The sequence below is a fragment of the Sander vitreus genome, chromosome 5 (genome assembly GCF_031162955.1).
Source record: "Sander vitreus isolate 19-12246 chromosome 5, sanVit1, whole genome shotgun sequence".
Taxonomy (NCBI): domain Eukaryota; kingdom Metazoa; phylum Chordata; class Actinopteri; order Perciformes; family Percidae; genus Sander; species Sander vitreus.
In genome coordinates, this window is record NC_135859.1 from 37,822,725 (window position 1) to 37,850,680 (window position 27,956).

The 27,956-nt window shown below is 41.5% G+C and overlaps 1 protein-coding gene across 1 annotated transcript; it reads right to left on the reverse strand.

Moving 5' to 3' along the window:
- Positions 1–27,452, reverse strand: LOC144518796 (scavenger receptor cysteine-rich type 1 protein M160-like). Its single transcript, XM_078251713.1, has 14 exons — positions 27,330–27,452; positions 23,900–23,932; positions 23,505–23,795; positions 19,603–19,917; positions 19,219–19,509; positions 12,843–13,157; positions 12,462–12,749; positions 6,276–6,590; positions 5,889–6,182; positions 3,952–4,266; positions 3,568–3,858; positions 3,039–3,368; positions 1,364–1,446; positions 1–1,212 (listed from the first exon to the last, which is right to left on the reverse strand). The coding sequence occupies exons 1-14, from the start codon at positions 27,367–27,369 to the stop codon at positions 1,093–1,095; spliced, it is 3,321 nt and encodes a 1,106-aa protein (XP_078107839.1). The 5' UTR covers positions 27,370–27,452; the 3' UTR covers positions 1–1,092.
- Between the last annotated feature and the right edge of the window lie 504 nt (positions 27,453–27,956).

Sequence of the window (27,956 nt, forward strand, 5' to 3'; positions counted from 1 at the left end):
CTGTAGCAATTGTAAGTCACTTTGGATAAAAGCGTCAGCTAAATGACATGTAATGTAATGACATCAATTCCACTTGCAGGGGGACACAGCAATGATGTACCCTCTGTCCCTGTCCCTGGGACAAAAGGGCATACTTTTGGACACTCAGGAACTTTTGGGAAACTTTTGGGAACACATTTGGTCAGGACACTTGCGAGGACAAAATGCACCATTAAAAATCTTACCAAACACTCCATAGCCTTAGGGCAGACTAAAATTCATGAATGAAACTCTTCCTAAGTGTCCTTCCCAATCTGGGAAAAGCAGGGGAACGGGGGGAGGGGTATCTATGGGCTTCATAGTTCTTCTTTTCAGGGTAACTCAATGTACACATCTCCTTGAAGAATCAGGGGCACTTGGGTAAGAACACTATTTGCAATGGCTATTTGAGCCAGGACTCTCCAGGCCAAATTTAAGTTAAAATTAAAAATTGAATAAAAGACATTTTCAGTACCAAAGATGTTCTGTTAAATGTGTGACCCGGTTTTGGTGTTCTTGGGTCCATGCCAAGGACCCCAAAGATGTACATTTATTAAGAGAGAACAACTAAAAGAGCCTTCCAAATGTACAGGTTTAAGCCTTCTCTAATATTGAGACATTTGGAAATTTTGGGTTGGGTGTTCGCAAGGGTCCTGACCTAAACTGCAAAATTCTTGCTAAATGTCCCAAGATCTTGCCCCTAAAGGTCATAAGGGCAAGTTTAAGGGAAAATCTGAGATGTGGAACTTAAAATGAAGTTAACGACCTGGAAACCTTTCAGTATCAAACATGGTGTTCTGTAGAATATGTGACCCAATTCTGGTGGTCCTGGGTCTATGTCAATGACCCCTACTGGGTCCCTAAAACAGGGTTCGGACATTTGGGAAGAATAATAATGTTTCAGTATTCAATATTTTTCCACTTTTCAAAAAATCCTCACAGAAAGGCCCCAGCGGCCCCGCATTTTGCACACAAGTGGGGGGACCCGTGCCATTTAAATGAATTTAAAGGTTTTGTAAGGGTAAATTAATAGGAATTCCCAAGTGGGGATGTAAGATGAGCTCCTTGGAGGTGCTAGTCTGCTCCCTGAGCTCCTTCCTCTTCAGTCAGCCCTCCTTCAGCTGCAGGGACACCCAGGTTATAATAATCCGGATCAATGTTCTTCTGTCTGCACGGCAGCTGCCTCCTGTTGGCCTGGAGAGACATGACAGCACACAGATGTGACTTCCTGCATCACTGCTCTCTTCAGTTTAACAAACAGCCAGTGGTGGAAACAACAGAGAGAGAGAGAGAGAGAGAGAGAGAGAGAGAGAGAGAGAGAGAGAGAGAGAGAGCGTGTCCGTACCCTACAGTAGAAGTAAAGGACAATGTTCTCCACCAGCAGAATCAGTGGCAGGAGGATCGCTCTGATGATTAAAGGCCTCGGATCTGATGGAACACATGGACAGTCAACACATCACACAACATCATGAGTCCAACAGCTCCCATTAAACACAAACTGACCTGAAATCTAAAAATCACTTCAACATGGACACTTAACTCTCACATTTGGCACACGTCATAGTCACTTCATATTATACCATAGTCTCAAACAGTCCTACAACCCATACTCCAAATTTCATAATAATCAGATAAGCCTTTCATTAAATGTACTAATGTACTTGTGTATATCTGTAGCTCCACCTAATGGCCAATCTTTTTCAAATTTAGTCCAAAGCCTCAGAGTAGCATGGCAATCATGAAAATCTGCATAACTTGGGTAAGGACTACTAGCCAGTCAGAAGCAGAGTATGAGGGCCCTGACAGTACCTAGGTAAGGACTACTAGCCAGTCAGAAGCAGAGTATGAGGGCCCTGACAGTACCTAGGTAAGGACTACTAGCCAGTCAGAAGCAGAGTATGAGGGAGTGTCCTGACAGTAGCTAGGTAAGGACTACTAGCCAGTCAGAAGCAGAGTATGAGGGTGTGTCCTGACAGTAGCTAGGTAAGGACTACTAGCCAGTCAGAAGCAGAGTATGAGGGCCCTGACAGTAGCTAGGTAAGGACTACTAGCCAGTCAGAACCAGAGTATGAGGGCGTGCCCTGACAGTAGCTAGGTAAGGACTACTAGCCAGTCAGAAGCAGAGTATGAGGGCGTGTCCCTGACAGTAGCTAGGTAAGGACTACTAGCCAGTCAGAACCAGAGTATGAGGGAGTGTCCTGACAGTAGCTAGGTAAGGACTACTAGCCAGTCAGAAGCAGAGTATGAGGGTGTGTCCTGACAGTAGCTAGGTAAGGACTACTAGCCAGTCAGAAGCAGAGTATTAGGGCGTGCCATGCTAGCAGCTAGGTGAGCATTATCACAATCAGAAAAGCTTTATTGCCAAGTACGTTTTTTACACATACAAGGAATTTGTTTTGGTGTTATATTGGTGTTACAAAGTAACAAGCGTTCATCTCTGAAGTAAAGGCTGGACTACAATAGAGCTGTTTGCTCTAAAAAGATATATAACAAAACAAAGGAAAGGGAAAAAGCCTAAAAGCATAATATGAGCACTTTATATGTTTTAAATTTGTTTAATATTCAGCATATTCCGTGTAGCATGATTATCAAGTGTGGGGGGTCAGGACATAGAGCTACTTATCTCAGGGTCTGTGGTTCCATCCTGCTGTCCAGATGTTTCTTTGGGCAATAAACCGGAAGAAATGAAGGACTATACATTCTACAGTTAGGGGCTAAGGGGTGTTCTGATAGGTGTGGGAGCAGTGAAGCTTCGTGATTGGTCATGTCAGAAGGTTATTTTTATAGTGAAACACCTCACTCAGTTCTCAGAGAACCAGAGTTATCCTCGTAACATGCTCGTCCCATAATTTATTGTTAGCTGTTACCACTGTTACACTTTGTATGAGTTTGGTTACTATCTTACATGTGTAACATGATGACAGTCGTCACAGAGTCAGGCCTGAAACATGTTGTCAGCTGATCATTTTCACTCAGTTTGGACCAATCATCTTCTTCAAACCTGTAAACAGTCAGCTTACCTATGACGCTGAGAGAGAGCACATGGCTCTCAGAGGAGAAGTTATGAGAGAAAACATAGAGGTGATAAACACAGCTGTAGCTTCCTTGGTGGGCGGGCTCTGCAGTAGGAAACAGGAAGTGGGCAGAGTGATTGACAGCTGGCTGGATTGAGTTGTGTGCTGAGGAGGAGGAGGTGAAGGTGAGCTGGAAGGAGCCTCCTGGGTACTGTGGCTGGATGGAGCAGCTGATGGTGAAGTCGGAGTGCCAGAACACTTGGAACCCCTCCTGCTGGGCCTCGGACACCCCATCCAAGGAGGAGGACACAGAGATGTTGGGCTGAAACAGCAGGTCTGTAAACACAGAGACAGACAGACGGACAGACAGACTGTTTGAAGCTTCCAGTAACAAGTCCACTTCTCTACACTTCAGGATGTCATTGTCCTGGATAACTTTACAGATCAGTCCAATGGAAACCACTGACTGTCACTGGGACAGAGGAAGGAGCACACATTACTGTCATAGATGATGTCATAGATGATGTTGGTTTACCTGAGCAGGTGAGATTTGGGATTAAGGAAGATAAATCTGATGCAGCACACTCCCTCAGAGCAGATCCAGACTCAACACAGTCAGACCTGATCCCCCACACAGATCTGACTGAGGACTCTTCTTTGTCTACTACAGAAACAGCAGAGCCGCAGCCCAACTCTCTGCAGGCAGCAGCTGCTATCTTCATTGTCGAGCCAGAACCAATCACTGCTCTCCATTCTCTATTATGTTTTAGCTCCAGTGTTCCTGCACAGCGACTGTCTCCTCCCACCAACCTCACCACACCAGGCTCTGAACAGAAACCAGAGAGTCATCAGCAAAAGAACAAAGTGAGTTTCATTAGAACAGAAATGAACCAAATCAGAGCTGCAGCTCCTGTCCTACCTGAGCAGGTGAGTCCAACAGCTTTTCCAGGTGAGCAGGTGTTTCTATCTGAGCCTGAGCTTCTACAGTCCAGGAGAGCAGACTCATGGCCTCCACACTGGAACTCTTTGGTCCTCATTGGAGGCTCCACTTCTCCATAGAGCTCTCCCTGGAGGACTGAAGGAGCCCCACAGCCAAGCTCCCTACAGACCACCTCTGCATCCTGCTGGTCAAAGTCATCTTCACACACTGAGGACCAGCGCTGGATAGACTGGTTGGTCTTCACCTCCAGTCTGCCTGAGCACAGACTGGTCCCATTCACCAGCCTGACAGAGTCTGGAGAGATAAATAAGCACATGTACATCTCAGCACAATCTTCCAAAGTTATTGTAAGTGATTCAAATAAGAAATTCCCATGTTGAAAAAGGAGTGGGAAGAAGTAAAAAAAAAATGTTTTCTGGTCCTACACCCTTTTTCTATTTTTATCCTTTAGTTAAATATAAAACAATTTGTGCTTCAGTTATTTACACATTTACATACACATACATCTACCGTATATCTACCTACACTTACATAAACACACGCATACACATAGATGCATACATACATACACATTTTTTTCTTTTCCATCTCTCTACTTTGTTTCCGTCTATCTATATCAAACCGATTAATAACCCATCCAAACTAGACTTACTATATAAGCCCAGGAACCATACAGTCAGTATATTGGTGATTTATATGGTAGAAAGTGACGCCATACTATATTACAGTCAGTTTTCAGCTGTAATGATGGACAGGAAGCCTGAGCCTGTCTGAGCTCCTGTCCGATCACTGTACGTGCTAACTGTTCCCTGTTTCATCCACTGTTTTGCACACCCTTATTCCATTATCTCTGTCATGCCCTATTGCATAGTTGCACAGATGCACATCTTCACCTGCACTGCTATCATATCTGTTTACGCTTTTTTCCACTATTCATCTGTCCTGGCATGCTCAACTGTTATTCATCACACCAATGTTGTCACAAAATGTGTGTAAATCTACTGATCTACATCATCATCTAGACCACAAACTGTATATTGACTCTTCACTACATTTCAGCATTTATATAGACTGTCTATTCATGTATATTGTGTTATGACTGACCTACATCACTAACTAGACCACAGAATGCACTAACTGTTTTTTGACTCTTTACTACATCTCAGCATTTATATAGATTGTCTCTTCATGGATATTGTGTTATTACCATATCACTTTTGCATATCCATCGACTAACTTACACCTCACTTTGCGCCGGCTTTGTAATGCTTACTTAATCTGTACTTTATGTAGCCTATTGTATTATGTATTCCTGTATTGTACTGTATGTGAAACTGTATGTTGTCTTGCACGCTTATGCTTCATTCTTGGCCAGGTCGTCGTTGCAAATAAGAATCTGTTCTCAACGGCCTACCTGGTTAAATAAAATAAAAATAAAAAAAGTGTTGATGCCTGCGAAGGATGCTCTGTGTTGACGTTGACATGTGCATCAGCAACGCAGAATTCAGCAGAACATTCTGCAGAACTTTCTGCACATTTAAAATAATAAATTAAAAATCAAAATGTAAGTCTGGATGTTCTCCAAACCTAAACAAGAAAGCACTTTGCTAAATTCTCCAGATTATTCTGGATCACCACTGAAAACTAAAAAAAAATCTGCACATTTACAGGTCGCATTCACCCTCAGTTCAACCAAACGGATCCTGAATAAGGAAGTCATGTTACAGACAGGCAGGCAGACAGACAGACAGACAGCTTGAGGCTTCTAGAAACAAGCCCACAAGCCCACTTCTCTACACTCCTGGATAACTTTACAGTTCAGTCCAATGGAAACCACTGACTGTCACTGTGACAGAGTAAGGAACACACATTACTGTCATTGTTAATGTCATAGATGATGTCACTGATGGGCGTACCTGAGCAGGTGAGATTCAGGAAGGACTTAAAGGATAGTGATTCTACACACTCCCTCAGAACAGATCCAGACTGAACACAGTCAGACCAGATCCCCCACACTGATCTACGTGTGAACTCTTCTCTCTTTCCTACAGAAATAGCAGAGCCACAGTCTAACTCTCTGCAGAAAGCAGCTGCTGTATTTAGGGTCCAGTCAGAGTCAATGTAAATGACTGGTCTCCATTCTCCCTGTTTCACCTCCAGTGATCCTGCACAGCGACTGGCTCCTCCCACCAACCTGACAGCATCAGACTCTGAACAGAAACCAGAGAGTCATCAGCAAAAGAACAAAGTGAGTTTCATTAGAACAGAAATGAACCAAATCAGAGCTGCAGCTCCTCTCCTACCTGAGCAGGTGAGTCCAACAGCTTTTCCAGGTGAGCAGGTGTTTCTATCTGAGCCTGAGCTTCTACAGTCCAGGAGAGCAGACTCATGGCCTCCACACTGGAACTCTTTGGTCCTCATTGGAGGCTCCACTTCTCCATAGAGCGCCCCCTGGAGGACTGAAGGAGCCCCACAGCCAAGCTCCCTACAGACCACCTCTGCATCCTGCTGGTCAAAGTCATCTTCACACACTGAGGACCAGCGCTGGATAGACTGGTTGGTCTTCACCTCCAGTCTGCCTGAGCACAGACTGGTCCCATTCACCAGCCTGACAGAGTCTGGAGAGATGATAGAAGATACAATAGAGAGAGAGAAAGACACCAGACACAGAATAAAAAGATGTCATCAAACAACAATTCACTGATTCAAAACTGACTAAAACTGTACTGTTTGCTATCAGTGATACTATCACTTTCCCATGTAAGTTAAAGGTGCACTATGAGTTCCTGCACGGTCACTTCTGTTGACGTTCCAAGTAAATTTCAAACGAAACAGAGCAAGCTCGCCGCTCCCCCCATGTTTCCGTAACTGTCATGACTAACTGACTAACTGTCACTAACCACCACCCACCCCCCCAACCATCTTGTCGGTGATTGGCTGGAGTGGTTTGTTGTATTTTGGTGCAGAGCCTGTGCCTCTAGTGTTTGTTTGACGTTTATGCCCCTTGTGTTGTCTCCTGAGACCGGGCTTTTTCACGGTGTGTTCAGGCGGCAGGCAGCTAGCCGATCAAGGAGAAATGCTTTGATTTGAGACAAAAATGAAATTGCGCTGAAACCATGCAGGAACTCATAGTGCACCTTTAACTCTTCTCTTTGAATATCGCAAGCAAGATTATTGTTATGCTCTCATTATGCACCAGTGTGAGTGTCTGTGCTTGAGTTTTGTTATTGGTCTTTGTTTTGTGTTTGTTTTTTCAGATTTTTTTTTTTGCTTTTCCTTTATAATGTTAAGAAATATGTTCAAAATGTTTTTCTTGTACTTATGTGTTTTTGAGGATGCCGTTGAAAATTATATGGTTCAGATCAACGGGTTATTCCCAATAAAGAATGTCAATAACAGACAAAGTCAATGGGAAGAAGTGAATGACGTAAGTTGAAATATTTGAACTTGAGCAAGAAATTCTGTGACGCTTTGACTTGAAAGCCAATCAGTGTTTAGATCTTGTGATGTCATTACGTTGTTGAAGCAGAAATGGAGGAACAGATGATTGTAGCTGTCTGTAGCTCCTCATTATATTAATAGAGAGCAGATGCAAAAGGAGCTCTCTTTGGTAAGAGTAAGACTACCCGGTAAGTTCTGAAATCATGTGTCTGTTGTTTTGTTGATGGAGCAGCTACAATGTTAGCATAGCTCTGATCGAACCAAACTTCATTCAGTAATCAAGCATTTTAAAAGCATTAGCTTTTGTCTTGTGGACAGACCTGATGAAGAATGAATTTAGACATTTTACAAATCTTCATCATGGTGCTGTTATTTTGGCATATTTTTCATTAGTCTATTGCAATTACATGTAATAACCTGATTCGCACCAGTTATTTAGTTTTTCTTTCATCTTAAATTTGTGGGTTATTAATAAGATGCATAACTATGATTTGGTTTATATCAATGTGCATTAGATCTTTTGGAAGGATATGTGCATCTTTAATAATATTTATCATTCAACTACTCTGTTCAGACAACTATTTACAGTTAATAATATATATTTACAGTTAATAATATATATTACAGTTAAATATATATATATTTACATGATGTTTTTGAACGCTCGTTCAGTAAATGAAAAGGCTTAATAATTCATAAGGCTTAATTGATAAAAAAAGGATTAATGAACTGTGAGAGTTTGATTTCCTTTGACCTCTGTGTAATCACATGAGGAGGAAGAAGAGAGTGAACGAGAGAAAAAGAACGACGGTGTAACTTATGAGCAGAGTCGAGCAAACGATGACAGATAGACCATATAGCTTAGCATTTATTGTGTATTTTATATACATAGGACTGCAATCTGATTTCCTTGTTAAAACACTCTCCGAGTGTGAGTTTGGGACTATTCACTGCTGACCAAATGTGGTTTGGTGGAACTGTGAAACAGCTAGCTAGATAGATAGTTTGTTTTTCCACTGTGGAAATTTGTCTTCACAGTCTGTACAGGGCCTTACAAATATACATACACATACAATAAACAGAGGCACCTTCACCCCAAACACCCTATGATGCACAGTTCAAACCTGTTCCACTAGCACCCCTTGAGGGCATTATTTACAACATATAAATAACACATGCACATAACAATCTAACACGGTCTCACAGCAATTTGTGAAATGGTTACGTAATTTTTAATCTATTGATTCGTGTACATGGACACATTTATGTCGTTTTTTGTGGTGTTCAGCACGTAATGGGAACACGGAGTTTGGGTTTAGAAAAAGAAGAACGGGGAAAGGAAACATGACATGCGGGAAACATGACACGCGGGAAACGTGACACGTTGGAAATGTGACATGCGGGAAACGTTATGCGGTCTGTGGGGGATGCGGGCCTGTCTCTGGCAGACACATCAATGGGACGGTTGGGTTTATGAAAAGAAGAATGGGGAAAGGAAACGTGACATACAGTACTTGATCCCCGGCCTCCTGGGTGAAAGTCCTGTGTTGTTTTCGGCATTTCATACTACTCGCTACTGTAGTCATGCTGTAATTGAAATACATAAGTTTAAAAAAACGTGCTGACCACCACGAAAAAAACAAGATAAACGTGTCCGTGTACACGAATCAATAGATTAAATTACGTGACCATTTCACAAACTGCCGTGAGACTGGGTTGAACAATCATATAGCTGGGGAGCTAAATTTAGGGATCTTGTCTTATTGGACCTTAGTGCTGCATTCGACACTATTGACCATAACATCCTGGTACAGAGACTGGAACATTTAGTTGGCATTAAAGGAATCGCATTAAGCTGGTAAGTCCTATTTCTCTGAGCGATCCCAATCTGTTAATATCAACGATAAATCCTCCAAGTACGCTAAAGTTAGCCATGGCGTTCCTCAAGGCTCGGTGCTTGGACCAATTCTATTCTCCTTATATATGCTTCCTCTAGGCAATATTATTAGGAAACACTCAATTAACTTCCACTGCTACGCAGACGACACCCAATTATATCTGTCAATTAAGCCAGACGAATGCAATCAGTTAGCTAAACTTCAAGCGTGCATTAAAGATATAAAATCCTGGATGACCTACAATTTTCGGATGTTAAACTCCAACAAAACTGAAGTTATTGTCCTGGGACCCAAGCACCTCCGGACTTCATTATCTAAAGATATAGCTACCTTAGATGTCATTGCCCTGGCCTACACCACTACTGTCAGAAATCTAGTAGTTATTTTTGATCAGGACTTATCCTTTGACGCCCACTTAAACCAAACCTCAAGAACAGCCTTTTTCCATCTTCATAACATTGCCAAAATCAGGAACATCCTATCTAAAAACGATGCTGAAAAACTAGTCCATGCATTCGTTACTTCCAGGCTGGACTACTGTAATTCCTTACTATCAGGATGCTCAAATAAGTCCCTTAAGACTCTCCAGCTGATCCAGAATGCTGCAGCACGTGTTCTGACAAGAACTAAGAAAAGAGACCATATTTCCCCTGTACTAGCTTCTCTGCATTGGCTTCCTGTAAAATCCAGGATTGAATTTAAAATCCTTCTCCTGACCTACAAAGCTCTAAACGGTCAAGCACCATCATATCTAGAAGAGCTCTTAGTACCTTATTGTCCCATTAGAGCACTGCGCTCCCAGAACTCAGAGCTACTAGTGGTTCCTAGAGTCTCCAAAAGTAGAATGGGAGCCAGAGCCTTCAACTACCAGGCTCCACTCCTGTGGAACCAGCTCCCAGTCTGGGTTCGGGGGGCAGACACCGTCACCACATTTAAGAATAAACTGAAAACCTTCGTCTTTGATAAAGCTTATAGTTAGGGACGTGGCTCATAATCAGTGGCTCCGGATCTCATCTCTCCCGGCGGCCTCCCAGGATACTGCGCCATGGGACTCAGCCGCCTGCCAACGTACATCTTCTTGCTCGACACCGGTTATCAAGACATCCTGGACTGAGGTGGTTTGCAGCCAAAAGAGAGCCACGAGTAGGGCTCCATCACCTCCTGCCCTCACCCTCTCCAACCGTTTCAATGCCTTGCCGGAGTCGGAAACGGTAGTGGCCGATGCGGTTCGCCAGGCTTGCCCCCCTTCAACGCCGACTGACCAGCCGTCGTCACAGAAGAGAATTGCTACCGCACGGAGAAAGCTTCTTAGGGATGCAGTAGTCAGACGGTCCGGTGACCTGCATTGCCTGGATCGGCCAAACGACAACGTACCTCAAAAACAATCTCCCCAACCGAACGCTTATAGTTAGGGAGTGAGGAGTTGCAGCGTATGCCTAGACCGGCGGGGCAGGGTGTATAACTACAGACACAGCACCCCAGCTTCCCTCTGCTTCTCCTCATAGTCATCAGATCTACTATCATATAATCAATAATATAGTGAGAGTAGAGGGAGGCAGGAAGTACAGCCCATTCCGGCAGGGGAGAGTTCAAGCCCGACCCGGCACCTCTCTTTAGCCTGCCTCTCTTAGTTATGCTATTATAATTATAGACTGCTGGGGAATTTCGTTCCTCCCTATGACACAATGAGCTCCTCTCTCATCTCTCTTTTCATTTGTTCCTTTTATGTGCATCCTTCTCCCAGAAATGCTTGTTACTAACCTAGCTCTGGGGAGTTTACTCCCCGGAGTCCTTATGTTTCTTCTTCACCCAGAATATCGCCTTGGATTAGGGTGGCACCAAGACCTGGGTCTTGGGTCCAGCTGTCGCTATGGACCTGCTACACCCTGCTACGCTCTGCGATTCCCTGCAGTGTCCGGCTGTGTCCTGCTGCATGCTACTGCGTCCACCCATGCTGTGCTGTGCCACAGTACACCCCGTAACGCCCTGTTGTGCCCTACTATGACATTAACTACTATGACTACCATTGTAGTCACTGTTCCATTATCTTTATTGTGACTATTACTACCACTGTTCATCACACCCCCAACCGGCACCATCAGACACCGCCTACCAAGAGTCTGGGTCTGCCGAGGTTTCTTCCCGAAAGGGAGTTTTTCCTCGCCACTGTCGCAATAGCTACCGCTAATGCTTGCTCTTGAGGGAATTATTGTAATTGTTGGGGCTTTGTAAATTATAGAGTGTGGTCTAGTCCTACTCTATCTGTAAAGTGTCTCGAGATAACTTTTGTTATGATTTGATACTATAAATAAAACTGAATTGAATTGAATTATGGCAGAAGGCACAAAACTCATACTGTATCGGACCTGTCTTCAGACCACGGACCTGTATCTGCGTCCTGATGGAAGCAGTGTGAAGAAGGGGCAGAGGGGATGACTGGACTCCCCCATGCTTTGCGTTTGGTGGCTTTGAAGGACAATTATTTTTGATGCAATCTGGTTCACGCAAATTAGTTTGTTTGTTGGTGTTAGGTAACATGTTGAAAAAGCATAGGGAGCAGAAGAGGAGAATGGATTGGAGTATGCTCTTATTCCATATAAGTAGTAGGTGACAAGGAGCAACTGAAAGAGCATTCAGTTTGCGGATGGCAGAGAGTCTTTGTTGGCAGTGTTTATGGATGTCAGTGGTGTGTTGATCAAAACTCAGTTTAGTCTAGGGTGAGTCCAAGGCATTTGAAACATGAAACCATCTCAACAGGTTCATTATTTATGCAAATTGGGTTGCGAGAGATGTCCTGGGCTGTTCCATGGGCTATGGAGGCATTAATAAATAGTTCTTTGATTCTGCAGATTTTCATTCTGGATCACCACTGAAAACTAAAAAAAATCACATTCACCCTCTGTTCAACAAAATGGAATCTGAATATGGAAGTGATGTCACAGACAAACAGACAGACAGACAGACTGTTTAAAGCTTCCAGAGAAAAGCCCACTTCTCTACACTTTAGGATGTCATTGTCCTTTACAGGTCAGTCAAATGGAAACCACTGACAGAGGAAGGAGCACACATTACTGTCATATATTATGTCATACATGATGTCATAAATGATGTCATAGATGATATCATGGATGATGTCACCGATGGGCTCACCTGAGCATGTGAGATCCACGATGAAGGGAGAAGAAGCTGGTGATGCACACTCCCTCAGAGCAGATCCAGACTGAACACAGTCAGACCAGATCCTCAACAAAGATCTGTCTGAGGACACTTTTCCTCCTAAAGAAACAGCAGAGCCACATTCCAACTCTCTGCAGGCAGCAGCTGCTGTCTTCAGGGTCCAGTAAGAGAAACTCACTCGTCTCAATTCTCCGTAATGCTTCAGCTCTAGTGATCCTGCACAGCGACTGGCTCCTCCCACCAACCTGACAGCATCAGGCTCTGAACAGAAACCAGAGAGTCATCAGCAAAAGAACAAAGTGAGTTTCATTAGAACAGAAATGAACCAAATCAGAGCTGCAGCTCCTCTCCTACCTGAGCAGGTGAGTCCAACAGCTTTTCCAGGTGAGCAGGTGTTTCTATCTGAGCCTGAGCTTCTACAGTCCAGGAGAGCAGACTCATGGCCTCCACACTGGAACTCTTTGGTCCTCATTGGAGGCTCCTCTTCTCCATAGAGCGCCTCCTGGAGGACTGAAGGAGCCCCACAGCCAAGCTCCCTACAGACCACCTCTGCATCCTGCTGGTCAAAGTCATCTTCACACACTGAGGACCAGCGCTGGATAGACTGGTTGGTCTTCACCTCCAGTCTGCCTGAGCACAGACTGGTCCCATTCACCAGCCTGACAGAGTCTGGAGAGATGATAGAAGATACAATAGAGAGAGATAAAAGACACCAGACACTAAATAATATGTCATCAAACAACTCTTCACTGATTCAAACTGGACTCAACACAGTTCCAACAGAAGTTGATCATCACTAACAGAACTCATCTTTACGGCATGGTCACACCGCCTGCATTTCATAAGTATTTTGGGGCGAAGTTACATACAAAGTCAATGGGAAGACGTGAATGAGACAAGTTGAAATATTTGAACTTTAGCAAGAAATATGCCTGACACTGTGTCTTCAAAGCTAATCGGTGTTTAGATCCTCTGATGTCCTGACATTGTTGAAGCACAAATGGAGGAACAGATTATTTTAGTGTTCTTGACCTTGTCTTCATTGACAGAGGGTGGACTCAAAAGGGGCTACCCGGTACGTTCTGAAGTCACATTGTTTATGCAAGGTGCAGTAGGAAAAGATGTGTTTTTAGCCTTCGGCAGAAGATGTGTAGGCTTTCGACCGTCCTGATGTCAATATGGAGCTCATTCCACTATTTAGGAGACAGGACAGCAAACAGTCGGGATTTCGTTGAGTGATTAGTTGTCCCTTGCTGTGAGGGGCAGCAAGCAGGTTGGCTAATGCAGAGTGGGCGGGTTGGGGTATAGGGTTTGACCCTCGCTGTGAGGGGGCAAGGAGCAGGTTGGCTGATGCAGAGCGGTGTGGGTGGGTTGGGGTATAGGGTTTGACCATGCCGTGGATGTATGCTGGAGCTGATACATTCGTGGCCCTGTATGCAAGTACTAGTGTCTTGAAGCAGATGCGGTCAGCAATTGGTGAAGAGTGAAGAGAGCAGAGGAGCGGTGTAGTGTGAGAGAACTTGGGGAGGTTGAAGACAAGTCAAGCTGCTGCGTCTGTCAAAAAACGATGCTTTTGCAATGTTTATATCAATATTTCGGCGATATTACGGCGTAAAAACGTGGTTTGAATACCCCCGCAATCAATGGAACGGCGTCTTCCGCTTTTTTACCACAAGATCATATGTCACTTCTGCTGTTTAAAAGGATACAGAAAAGACAGGAAGAGTGCGAGTCGAGATCACTATCTGTCTCGCTCATTACAATTGATTTACTCACATGTCCGTCCTCATTTTGTGTAAGCAATCCATGGACCTACCTACCACTCTCGATATACCTAGCAGTGAACTATATTGACTGCATTGTATCATCTTTGGCCAGCTGGAGAATGATGAAATGGAAAAGCCACTCGGGCTAAAGGCTCTGACACACCAACCCGATTATTGGCCGGCATATAGTCTGGCGAGGTCGGTGACTCGAGCCTGTTCGTGTGTGTTCCATGCCGTCGTCAATCAGAGGAGCCGTTGGTGTTCATTTGGGCCGATTTGACTTGTTGAATTGGCCAGTGGGCAGTCTTGGCTAGGGAATCAGTGTTTCTTCCACAAGAAGAAGCCTGAGAGCTGACAACGCCAGTATGTTCTTATTACTAGCCATCGTATTTTCTTCCGTTCAGCGAGTAATAACAACAACGATCCTTCTTGACTACTATCAACACTCTCTGATGAAAACAATGACTGACGACAGCGTGCTCTGTGTTTACCAGGTCTAGAGAGATGTCATTTCAGGTTTTCATTTTTTGGGCAACAATACAGATTAGCGCCGCCTGCTGTTATGGAGACGTATTACATCTCCAGCATGCGCAGAACGTACGCTCAAGTCGGCGTCGCTTCGGTGTGTTCCAAGGCACTTTTTGGACAGACGGGGGCCAACTGACCAGTCCGACTGCCTTTTCTGCTGACAGTCCGTCGTCAGGTTAGTGTGTCAGAGCCTTAAAAGGCGACACAGAAGAGGTGATTCTGAATAATTCTGAGGCAGTCTGGCTTTATTTATCCGACAAAGATGAAAATTGCAACAACAGAGATCCATGTGAAGACAGATTAGAGTGTTTATTTTACAAAAAATAATACATAAATGTGATGATGTTTACCAGTTGTTGATTCTTTTCACAACGCGTAGAATGGATGAAGTCATTACATTTGTTTGACAACAGTTAGTAAAGGTTTTGTTGTGTAAAAATGAGCTTAATGTTAAATATGTTTTGGCCACTGTTTCATCAAACTGTTCTGTGTGCATTTTTTAATTAATTAATTTAACCTTTATTTAACCAAGTAGGCCGTTGAGAATAGGTTCTCATTTGCAACGGTGACCTGGCCAAGAAAAGCGTAAGCGTACAAGACAACATACAGTTTCACATTCAACACATTCAACAGTGCAAGAAAACAGATTACAATAGGCTACAAAAGTACAGATTAAGTAGGCAGTTCAAAGCCGGCGCAAAGTGAGGTTAAGTTAGTCAATGGATATGCGAAAGTGGTATGGTGATAACATAATATACATAAATAGACAATCTATAACATAATTATAACATTAATTTAATTGTCGTCAAGAGAGTGATGTGGATCCAGTGATCAGTTACAACCCAGTATATATAAATAGATATATATGAATGCTGAGAACTAGTGAAGTCAATATACAGTTAGTGCAAGATATAATCTAGTTAGTGATGTGGATCAGTAATAACAGTAAACACTAACAGTCTGTCTAAATGCCGAATATAGTAAAGAGTCAATATATAGATGCAAATGTTTGTCTAGGTAGTGAAATAGAATCAGGAATAACACAGCATGCATGTAAAGACAGTCTATATGAATGATAAATGCTGAGATTAAGTAATGAGTCAATGTACAGTTTGTGCAAAGTGTGGACAAGATTGTGATGTTGATCAATCATAGCACAATATACATGAATAGACAGAACTATCTAAATGCTGAAATGTAGTAAAGAGTCAATATACAGTTAGTGCAGGTTATGGTCTAAATAGTGAGGTAGGACGAGATATGAGTAGTAGATGTGCAAAAAAAATGAATTGTGTGACAACAAGGTATTGCAACAATGGTGGGGAGAAATACAGTTTTTGCATGCCAGGGCAGATGCAAAGTGCAAAAGCGCATAAACAGATATGTGCAAATGTGGAATGGGGCATGACAGAGACAGTGGGATGGGGTGTATAAAAACAATGCATGAATGATGGAGAAACAATTAGCACGTGCAGTTATCGGACAGGAGTTTGGTCAGATGTGCTTTATGGTAGTTAGTGGGATAAGGTTTTTAAGTTTCAGGGTTTTTTGTTACTCATTCAAGTCATTTGCAGCGGAGAACTGGAATGAGTAGCAGCCAAAGGAGGTGTGGGCTTTAGGGGTGACCAAGGAGATGTAACTGCTTGAGCGGAGGTTGCAGGTGGGTAGGGCTATTGTAACCAGTGAGCTTAGGTACAGTGGGACTTTGCCTAGCACGGACTTGTAAATGAGTTGGTACCAGTGAGTTAGGCGTCGAGTGTGTAGTGAGGGCCAGCCCACTAATGCATAGAGGCTGCAGTGGTGGGTGTTATAAGTGGCTCTGGTCACAAAACGTAGGGCACTGTGATAGACAACATCCAGTTGAAAATTGTCATTTTAACCAAAGCAAGTTTGGCAGTGTGAGTGAAGGAGGCCCTGTTGCGGAATAGAAAACTGATCCTAGACTTAACTTTAGATTGAAGGTGGTTTATGTGTTGCTGGAAGGTATTTGAAAAGTATTTGTACACTGTCACATTTTCTAATTCCAGCCCAACGAGCGTGGTAATGCTAATCGGAAGGGCAGGGGTGGGCAGTGATCGATTGAAAAGCAAGAACTTGGTTTTTGCCAAAGTTTAGAAGTAATTGCAGCAAGAGCCACGTCATTGATGTAAAGGCAGAAAAGAGTCAACCCGAGAATCAAGCCTTGTGGCACCCCCATAGTGGCATCCATAGGTCCTGACAACAGGCCCTCAGATTATTGAACCATGCGAGGCAGTCATGAGAAAACCCAAGGTTGTTGAGTCTGTCGATGAGAATATGATGGTTAACAGAGTCAAAGGCCTTGGACAGATCAATGTAGACGGCTGCACAGTAATGCTTTTTGTAAATGGCGGCAGTGATGTCGTTTATGACCTTGAGGGTGGCTGTGGTACAGCCATGACTAGCACAGAAGCCAGATTGCATAGCGGAAAGGACGAGGTGGGATTCGAGATGGTTGGTAAACTGTTTATTGAATAGGCTTTCGAAGACTCTCGAAAGACAGGGTTAGATAGATATGGGTCTATAGCAGTTTGGGTCAAGGGTGTCTCCCCCTTTGAGAGTGATGACTGCGGCGGATTTCCAATTTCCAGGAATTTCTGAAAATGCGAGATAGGTTAAACAGGTTGGTAATGGGTGAAGCGATAATACTTGCAGATAATTTTAATGCATGAGACGTTTTTCATAAATGTTTATTAATGTAGGCTACATAAATGTGCTGTATGTGTGATTGCTGTAGATTTAGAGGAAGAAGGGAGAGAAGTAGTGCGACTGAGAACAATAAATTGTCTCCTTTTTTATTTATTTTACAGATTATTCACAGCTGCCAGTTTTCAGTGATCTTCATACTCATCTCTGACTGCACCAGATAACCTACAGATTCAGCCATCATCACCAGAGCTCATCAAGCATCTCTCCAGCAGTTACCACCTCAACCTAAGACTTAGGTAAAAGGTAAACTCACTTCAAGCACCAAAACAATTAGATCACATGAGTTAAGGTAGGTTTTACACAAGAACTTTTAATAATTTCAAAAAGCAAATATAATTATTTTAGCTTTAGGGCCAAATTATCACATTACACATTGCTCTACAACTAATTTTATCCTCAATTAAAAGACAGCTGAGTGTGTTCTGAACATGTCGATGTAAAATACATGGGTATCAGGGTATATCAAATACACTTATAGGTAAATTTGAGAAGATATGAAATGGGTACATTTGTGGGTTATTGATAAGATGCATAACCATGATTTGGTTTATATCAATGTACATTAGCTCTATTGGAATGATCTGTGAATCTATAACATTATTTCATCATTCAATTACTCTGTTCAGACAATTATTTACAATTAATAATATATATATATATATATATATATTTCCAATATGTTTTTGAAAGTGTGTTCAGTATATTAAAATGCTTAATAATTCTTAATTGCTAGGGTTAGGGTTAGGGCTAGGGTTCCTAGAATTAATGACGCGTGAGAGTGATTTCCTGTTGACCTCCACCTGTGTAATTATGCGAGGAGGAAGAAGAGAAAGAACAAAAGAAAATAACGATGGTGTAATTTTAGAGCAGAGTCGAGCAGACAATGGGAGACAGACCATAGAGTTTTCCTTGTTAACACACTCCGCCGAGTGTGAGTTTGGGAGTGTTTTCTGCTGGCCAAGTGTGGTTTTGTTGGACTGTGAAACAGCTCTCATATTGGGATTTCTCTGTATTGATGTGAATTAATTTCTGCATTTAGTTATTAGAAAGTTGAAACTGAGATACAGAGTTTGTGTTGTTTCTCATTATACACTGTACAACTAAATAGGTATATCTATACATTTTAGCAGTAAGTTAAAATTATATTTAGTTATTAAACCAGGATTGTTCTCTTTGCCATTCATTAGTTATTAAAGTGACAGCGCAAGTCCTAGTCACCCTAAACAGGTTCATTATACAATAATATGTCTCCTTCACTATTTTACCAAGCATTGGACTTTAAAGTGGTGAAACAATGTAATTAATTCATGAGTTGTTTTTCCATTTTTGAGAGGGTTACATACAAAACAGTAATATCTCAACCTCAAGTAGCGCTGGAAGTGGCATTCATCAACTACACCCTGGCCTCTGAAGATATTGTGTAGTTTTTGGTTTTAAGGTCTTTATTGGTGATTTATTTGGTAAAAAGTGTAGCGACACTCTATTACAGTCAGTCTGCAGCTGTGATGACAGACAGGAAGCCTGAAGTGTTGATGTCTGCGCTGTGTGTTGACGTCGACACATGTATCGGGTGCAATCTAGCATCTACCGATGATCAGAGCCACATGGAATCTGCAGACGGATAATTCGGCAGAACTTTCTGCAGATTTTTAAAAATACAAGTAAGGAGCTCACATTACTGTCATAGATGATGTCACTGATGGGCTTACCTGAACAGATAAGATCCACGATGGAGTGAGAGGAAGCTGAGGCTGCACACTCCCTCAGAGCAGATCCAGAATGAACACAGTCATACATGATCCACCACATAGATCTGTCTGACAACTCTTTTCTCTCTACTACAGAAACAGCAGAGCCACAGTCTGACTCTCTGCAGGCAGCAGCTGCTGTCTTCAGTGTCCAGCCAGAGTGCTGGTAACTCACTGGTCTCCAGTCTCCTTTATATTTCACCTCCAGTGTTCCTGCACAGCGACTGGCTCCTCCCACCAACCTGACAGGCTCTGAACAGAAACCAGAGAGTCATCAGCAAAAGAACAAAGTGAGTTTCATTAGAACAGAAATGAACCAAATCAGAGCTGCAGCTCCTCTCCTACCTGAGCAGGTGAGTCCAACAGCTTTTCCAAGTGAGCAGGTGTTTCTATCTGAGCCTGAGCTTCTACAGTCCAGGAGAGCAGACTCATGGCCTCCACACTGGAACTCTTTGGTCCTCATTGGAGGCTCCACTTCTCCATAGAGCTCTCCCTGGAGGACTAAAGGAGCCCCACAGCCAAGCTCCCTACAGACCACCTCTGCATCCTGCTGGTCAAAGTCATCTTCACACACTGAGGACCAGCGCTGGATAGACTGGTTGGTCTTCACCTCCAGTCTGCCTGAGCACAGACTGGTCCCATCCACCAGCCTGACAGAGTCTGGAGAGATGATAGAAGATACAATAGAGAGAGAGAAAAGACACCAGACACAGAATAAAAAGATGTCATCAAACAACTGTTCAATGATTCAAACTGGACTCATTAGTTGACTCAGTTGATCATTAACAACAGAAATCATCTGGCCGCATTTCATGAAAACTCGGAGGAGAGGTTACATACTATAGTCAATGGGAAGACGTGAATGACGCAAGTTGAAATATTTGAACTCAAGCAAAAAATTTGATGCAGTGACTTGAAAGCCAATCAGTGTTTAGATCCTCTGATGCCCTGATGTTGTTAAGGCATAAATGGAGGAACAGATGATTGTAGCTGTCTGTAGATCTTCAGTATTTACAGACAGCATATGCAAAAGGAGCTTTCTTTGGGAAAAGTAAGACAAATTTAATCAATCAATTTAGAGGTCTTTATTGGTGATTTATATAGTAGAAAGTGCCACTATACTACGTTACAGTCAGTTCACATCTGTAATGATGAACAGAAAGCCTGAGTTTTGACGTCTGCAGTGGAGACTGGTCAGAGCTGACCCCCACCAACATCAAGAACTGCAAACAAATGATGTAATTATATAAATATTAAAATATTAAATATTATCCATAACTTACTATCTTCTATGAATATAGCATCTTCCTAAATTGCATATAGTTTGTGTGTTGTAATTTTATTTCATGTTCACTGGTCCCTCCCTGCCTTACGTGGGGAAAATACTAATGCGCATGTTCTAAGTGTTTGTGTGTTGAATGTAGATCCCAAGAATGTGTTGCCCAGTGGGGCTGAGAGCCCGGATCCCCAAGACATTTCATATTTTCCACTTGATTGGCTAGTGATGTTGGCCCTGAGCCAGACAGTGTAACAGCTGTCAAACATCAGACTCTGCAAGAAGAGCAAGGAGGAGAGATCGTACTATCATCGCTAGCTTACCTTAACTTGAAAATGAATGAAGTAGATTACATACTCAAGCACAAGTTTGAAAGCCTTAAATTGGGTTTCTTTCAACCAAATTAACCAAACATAACATGCATTGTTCCCTTCCATGCTCTTCGCAAGTAAATTAATATTCACAACTTTCATAAAATTTTGGGTGTTTTGTCCAATTTTATAGCAGTTATGGTCTTCCTGGGCAAATTTTGACCTGGTAGTGCAATAGGGCACTATTGAGCTTTACAGAAGATAAAAACACAGGACACGCGTGCATATTTACAAGTATGTGCATGCACACACACACACACACACACACACACACACACACACACACACACACACCATGTTGCAATCAGGCAATGTATCATTGTGCTTTACAGCAGATAAATACGCACACACACACACACACACACACATGTGAGCGCGCACACATCTTCAAAGCTACAGCTTTGTAAACTTGTTCTTATAACACCTTCGATGTGTCTTTTCCTAAATGAAGATACATTTCTTCATGAAATAGTTTTGTCCTTTTTTTGTGTGTGTCCTATTGTTTGTGAATAAAATTGCATCAGTTAATTTTGATCTGGGGACATCCTGGCTAATAATTGTCATATACCAGTCGGTTATAATCCAAACAACTAATCATATGTCCTCATTTTATTTAGAAATTAGGTATAATTCATGTAAATGAGGTCTGTTGAGCATGAATGCAAAAAAATAAGTGTAAAACTAATGAGTGGAATGAAGTTGGATAAAAGGGGTAACCCAGAATTGAGAGATAAATTACTTCATGCTTTATGAAATGGTCAATTTTGTTATGCCAGCAACATTTTTCGCTTTTATCCAAAGCGACTTACAATTAAGTGAAAGGGAGGGGAACATGTTTTTTTTTAGTGAAGAGGGAAACCAGAGCACCTGGAGAAAAACCCATGCAGACACGGGAAGAACATGCAAACTCCATGTAGAAAGGCCACCAGGGTTCCCACCCAGTACCTTCTTGCTGTGAGGCCTCAGTGCTTACCATTGACCATTCCTTATTGTAATTCAACCACACAATACCTATCATGTATTATATTTTATTATCCAGCATTGGCCAACTACTGTTTCAAGGGCTTAGTATGAGCAGTGGACATCTAACGAGCTGGGGGATCCAGGCACAGGCCCAGCAGTGAGGAGGTCTACCATGCTCACCATGAACTCTAGTCCAGTCTGCAGGGCCTGAGGAGACCAGACCAGAATGAGAGAGTCTCCAGTACACTTTAACTTGTTAATTTATGTTCTTCTTCACATTGACATGTTCACTGGCAGCTAATGTGATCAACCATGTCAAATACAATATTCTGCAGAGCAATTAAAAAGAGCCCTTATATGTTGTGCCTGTTTTTACTGGCTGGTGTAAGATTAGAGTAAAAGTAGTCAATAACGCCACACATAATGCTAGGGGAATGCAGATTTGATTTAAAATGTGATTTTAAAATTGTTATAATCCTATTTCTATTTTAAAACAATATCCATTCTTACTCCCTTTGTGGCTGTTAATGAATGTTGCTCAATTAAATACTTTATATAACCCTAAATAATTAACTGTAGCTTAATCTACCTACAGGCAAAAGCTAAAGTAGATTGTTCTTCTGGCAGTTAGGGTTAGTTACAATTCTCATACTTTTATTTTGACACGTTAATGTTACTTCCAGTCCAGAGCGCATTGGTTTTAGTCAACTTTGATCTTTAACACGTAAGACCAAAATAACATTATAAACGAGACCTGTGTTCCATCGGATTTTCAATGATTATGCACATTATAAAAATGAGCCCGTATTCTCACTATCACGGTTAAAACGGAAACATGAATAACAAAAAAACAACAGTTGAAAAACGAGCAGTTTTCCAGTTAATTTTTAATTTGCATGGACATTGAAAAACGGGAAAACGGAGCTCATAGTTTTGTTTTTGCGTGTTTGGTTTGAAACCAAAAACAGATTATACTTTAAGGCCCTGACCGGTGCAACTGTAATGAGTGGAAATGTATGAGGAGTGCAGACTGTAATGATAGAAACAATCTGCCCACCAGCTAAACCTGCAGCAACTTTGTTCAGCAAGGATGAGCATCCTGACTGTGTTTTGTTTGTCATGGCTCTTGCAAAGTCAACACAGAGATGCATCCCAAGGCCACCAGTGCAGTGGATCATTAAAAGTAAGACAGTCAATGCACTTGGGTAACCGCACTGTGCTGCGGTATATGGAGGACATATGCACACAGCCAGGATGGGATAAGGCCACCATAAGTGAGGCACACAGCCTGTCTGTCGGGAGTTTTTTTCATTGCTCATGGCAGAAGTGGATGTTTTATACAACACTGCAATAAAAAAGCATTGATGTAACTGGGATTAGCATTGTGCGCGATACATTCTGCTGATTTTCATTCTGGATAATCGATGAAAACTGTAAAAAAAAACAACTTTGCATTCAAAGTTCATAATTTATCCTCTGAATAAGGACATGTTGAGACAGACATACAGATGGTTTAAAGCTTCCAGAAACAAGTCCACTTCTCTACCCTTCAGGATGTCATTGTCCTGGATAACAGAGGAAGGAGCACACATTACTGTCATAGATTATGTCAAAGATGATGTCACAGATGGCCTTACCTGAGCAGGTAAGATTCAGGATGGAGGCAGAGAAAGTTGATTCAGCACACTCCCTCAGAGCAGATACAGAATGAACACAGACAGAGCTGATTCTCCACACAGATCTGCGTGAGGACCCTTCTGTCTCTTCTACAGAAACAGCAGAGCCACAGTCTAACTCTCTGCAGACAGCAACAGCTTCCTTTAGGTACCAGGGAGAGCTAGAGCACACTGGTCTCCATTCTCCTTGTTTCACCTCCAGTGTTCCTGCACAGCGACTTGCTCCTCCCACCAACCTGACAGCATCAGGCTCTGAACAGAAACCAGAGAGTCATCAGCAAAATAAGTAATTTTAATCAAGAAAAGATGAAACTGAAACTGCTGATTCTTTATTTGTCTTTTCTTTCTCTGTGTACCTGTTGAGGTGAGTTCTCCTTCAGTCTGGAGTCCTGAGGATAAATCAGAAGGTAAACATCAGTATAAAGCAGCATGGTTGGATCACAGGCGTGGACAGAACAAACTCTCTCAGGTTGTTCTGTGAAGAACCTTCTAGCAGCTAACACCTCAGTGAGCTCATTCAATTTACTAAAGATAAGATGAACACATGAATACACAAAACAACGGTCTGCTGTTTGGGAGGAATTGAAAGAGAACTTATTCTGTATGTATCTTTAATTAAGCGTACTTATTATAATATGTGCTAGAGCAGGGCTTCTCAAATCCGGACCAAGGTCCATATCCAAACTAACAGTAAGTCAATCTGGACCCAGCCCATACCTGAGTCATGAATACAACACCTTGTGAAGTGTAACAGTGCTGCGGAGGAGGGTCTGGCTTGTCTATACAGCATTCCGGGATGGGGGAAAAACGTGCTCTGGTGTATTGGCATTTCTGTTCAAATCCACCTCGATTTCTGCCTATTTGCTACACCCAAATGGAAAAGCTTATAACAGAAGAACTGAAAGGCCAAGATAACAGTGTTGAAGAAAAGAAGAGAAAGATGTTTATTTTGAGTTCTAAGTCCAGTGTTGTAGGTATTGGCATGTGTCCGTACATGTAAGTTAAATTAGAAGCAGTGTGTTTGAGTTATAGAACTATAAGTCTGCAAAATACTAAAATGTTTAAACATTCCGAAAAAGATTACAAACTAAATAAGGTAGATGTGTTTTTTGTTATATAATTATATCTCTTATAATGAAATAGTTTAATAGAAAGGGGAAATAGACAACATTAGTATTGCTGTCACTGATGAAAACGTTGTTGTATTAACTTTGGAGGCGACTAGTTGGACGCCTTTACAACCATAAGACAATGGTTGAGGAAACCCAAACTTTGGGAGCCACCATTTTTCTATATATTTGTTTCTTTTACTTATTTCTTTTTTCCTTTTATTACTTTAGCTTCCTTTTACTTACAGAAGTTTGTAGAAAAAAGATATTGAGTTAATTTGTAGAAATAAACAATATAGAGGATATAGCTTAAATTATATTATGGGAAAGCAGTTATGAGGGGTCACATCATTTCATATTCCTCTGCACAACAAAAGGCTAGACAAGCACATCTAAATCAGTTATTAGACTAAATAAAAATAATGGAGGATAAACATGGGACCATGAATAGCACTAAAGATGAAAACTAAATTAAAGAAAAAGCATCTTGAATTAGATAAAAATACGCACATTGGGGAATGATAGATTAATGAGATTTACACAACAGGAATGTTACGATGGTGGACCAAAATCTCTGAACATTTTAGCCATAAATTTAAAGACAAATGAATGAAGCTTATATCACAAAACTTAAATGGGATCAGAGACAAACAATAACTGATTAAGAAGAGATCGCAGAGGAATTTTGCAAAATACTATGAAACGTTATACAGAAGTGAAGTAATAATGGATGGAAATAAATTTAAAACATATTGGAGGCTACAAAGTGTTCCTCATACAGGCCCGGATTTCTGCTTCACACAGATTATAAAATAATATCAGCAATATTAGCCAATAGATTAAAAGTCATTATTACAGCTATAACTGACACATTACTTTGGGTATTAATCTACAACAAAAGCTAAATTCTGTAGACATGCATCTGTTTAACATCCTGCATGTGACTGCCATGAAGCAGGTGAGAAGGACATGGAAACAGCCAAATCCACCTAAATTAAATTCATGCTGTCAACAAAAAAATTACCTTTAAAATCAGAAATCACACACACACATGGAATAAGATCTACCCTAAAGATACAATCTGTAAAATAAAATATATTATAAATCTTTCACAAGACTTCACAATTCCTATCCCATACCCCCCCCCCTCCCCCCCCCCCCCCCTTTTATTTTATTTTTGCGTTTTGCAGTCATTATTTATTAGCTATTAATGTCAATGTAAATGCATAAAAAGTATAGAAATTTGCAATGGACTCAGAACTGAATGATTATCTGGAAGATGGTCAAAGAACATTGCAATAATGTATTTAAAAAAATAAAGTGTGGTGAAAAATACATAAATAAATAGGTTTTATGTAGAGCAGATTGAGCTGCACTTGTGTGTCAAATTTCAGATCAATTGGACATAAAGTGTTTTGTGTTTTTAGCCCTTAATTAAGCGCCACCATCACATCATTTTCAGTCATTGGGCAAAGTTTGGTGTCTTCAGAAATTTTTCACCAGACTTTAAACAAATTAAACACAAAATAAAACTCAGAATGTTCAAATGAACACATCACCCAAAAAAGAAAATCTGCAGATTCGATTTGGCTCTGATTATAAGCATTTAATTACTAATTCATCAATTAAATGTGAGCTGATGTCCTCTCCACATATAAACCTCTGATTTGTATCCATGTTTTCATATTCATGATCTCTGAAAGACCCTGTAACTAAGTCCTCATATTTCATTCAAATGGTTTACTTATAAGCAATTAATTACTTATTTATTAATTACTTTCTTCAGCCGTCTCCCCCCCAGCTGAACAAACTAAAGACGTGTTTAGACCAGACTGTTTCCTGTGACTGCTTCACAATAAAAGCCTCCTGTGTTTGTCCAGTTGAGGATGTTTTAATGTGAAGCAGCTGCAGGAAGTGTCGTGTTAGCGTTAGCATCCAGATATCAATCAGCTGTGATACGGCTGCAGGAGAGAGAACAGGAAACACAGATATCAACCTGATCAACTCCCACTCAGTAACACTGATCACATGCTGCAGCGTTTCCTGTAAAGCTGTCATGAGGAGGAGTCACCGCAAAACTTTCTGCACAGTTTCCCGCTTATCGATAAAAACCACACGGATGATTACTGATTATCAACAGGGCGACAGAATGTTACTATGCAGAATTTCACACAGACTTAAACACATTTAAAACATAAAAACAAGACTCCAATTATTAAATCTCCACCCCGAACAGAAAAACACTCGGCTAAAATCTTCAGATTTTCATTCTGGATCATCTCTGATAACTGTTCAACAATCTGCAGATTCTGTCTGGTTCTGATGATCAGTAAAGTTATAATTTCTGATATGGTATCATTAGTTCAGTGTTTTGTTAAATAATTAGGGTTAAGGTTGGATGTTACAGAAACAACAACGGACTAAAAACAGAATCAGAAACGTGGTTTGATTTGATGAAAATCTGAAGGATTCTAACGATTTGACTAAATCCATTTTCCCTTTTTGTCTTTTCTTTCTCTGTCTCTGATTTACAGATCGATATGTGAATATGAAATGTTTGAACACTGCAACTGAAACTGTTGGTGTGTTATAAAGCCACGACGCACTTTGTGTGTCTGAGAGGAAATAAAGAATCAATGAATGATAAGAAGAGACGATGTTTAAAGCAGAGTGGTACCTGAGCTCCACAGCAGCAGCAGCAGCAGCAGGTCATCCATTTTCAGGTGGAGGGTCTCTCTGCGTCCGTCTTCTCTGCGTCCGTCTTCCCGTCTGACTGCTCTCTGCTCTGATCATCACATGTGCTGTCCTCAGGTTGGATCTGCATACAGGAAGAGGCGGAGCTTTACTGGAATACATCTCATTTAGCCCGTGTCACTTTGACACTGATGTTATCTGAGTGCAGAATAAAACCACTCATGTAATGTTTCACCTGTTGCTTGGATTTAGTTCACATTTGTACCAACTGTGTCCTGATATCTGCTCTACTCCTCAAAGCAATGTCAATATCTAACTATAAATCAAGGACCTTTGCAAAACAATACAAGACAGTAAAGTGGTACCAGATCCATCACCCGAGCAGCATTAAAAGGCAATCGTAGTATCTCTTACCGTAGAACATAATTTGCCCAAACTGCCTTTTCAGTAAAAACACCACCTTAAAAAAACAGAACAAATTGTGGCTAATTCAGGAACAATATTGCTCTCATATTTAGTTTTTACACTGTGCTCTTTCTGTATGCTTTCTTTCATTTTTCATTTCCTTCCATTTTATTTCATCTCTCATTTATAATGATGTTAATTTGTA

Excerpts from the sequence above, each read along its gene's own strand:
- LOC144518796 (XM_078251713.1), bottom strand. The coding sequence starts at position 27,369 with ATGGATGACCTGCTGCTGCTGCTGCTGCTGTGGAGCTCAG. Across the intron at positions 12,750-12,842 it reads TGTTGGACTCACCTGCTCAG|AGCCTGATGCTGTCAGGTTG; the intron begins GTAGGAGAGGAG and ends GTTTCTGTTCAG. Across the intron at positions 6,591-12,461 it reads CGTGGATCTCACATGCTCAG|ACTCTGTCAGGCTGGTGAAT; the intron begins GTGAGCCCATCG and ends TCATCTCTCCAG.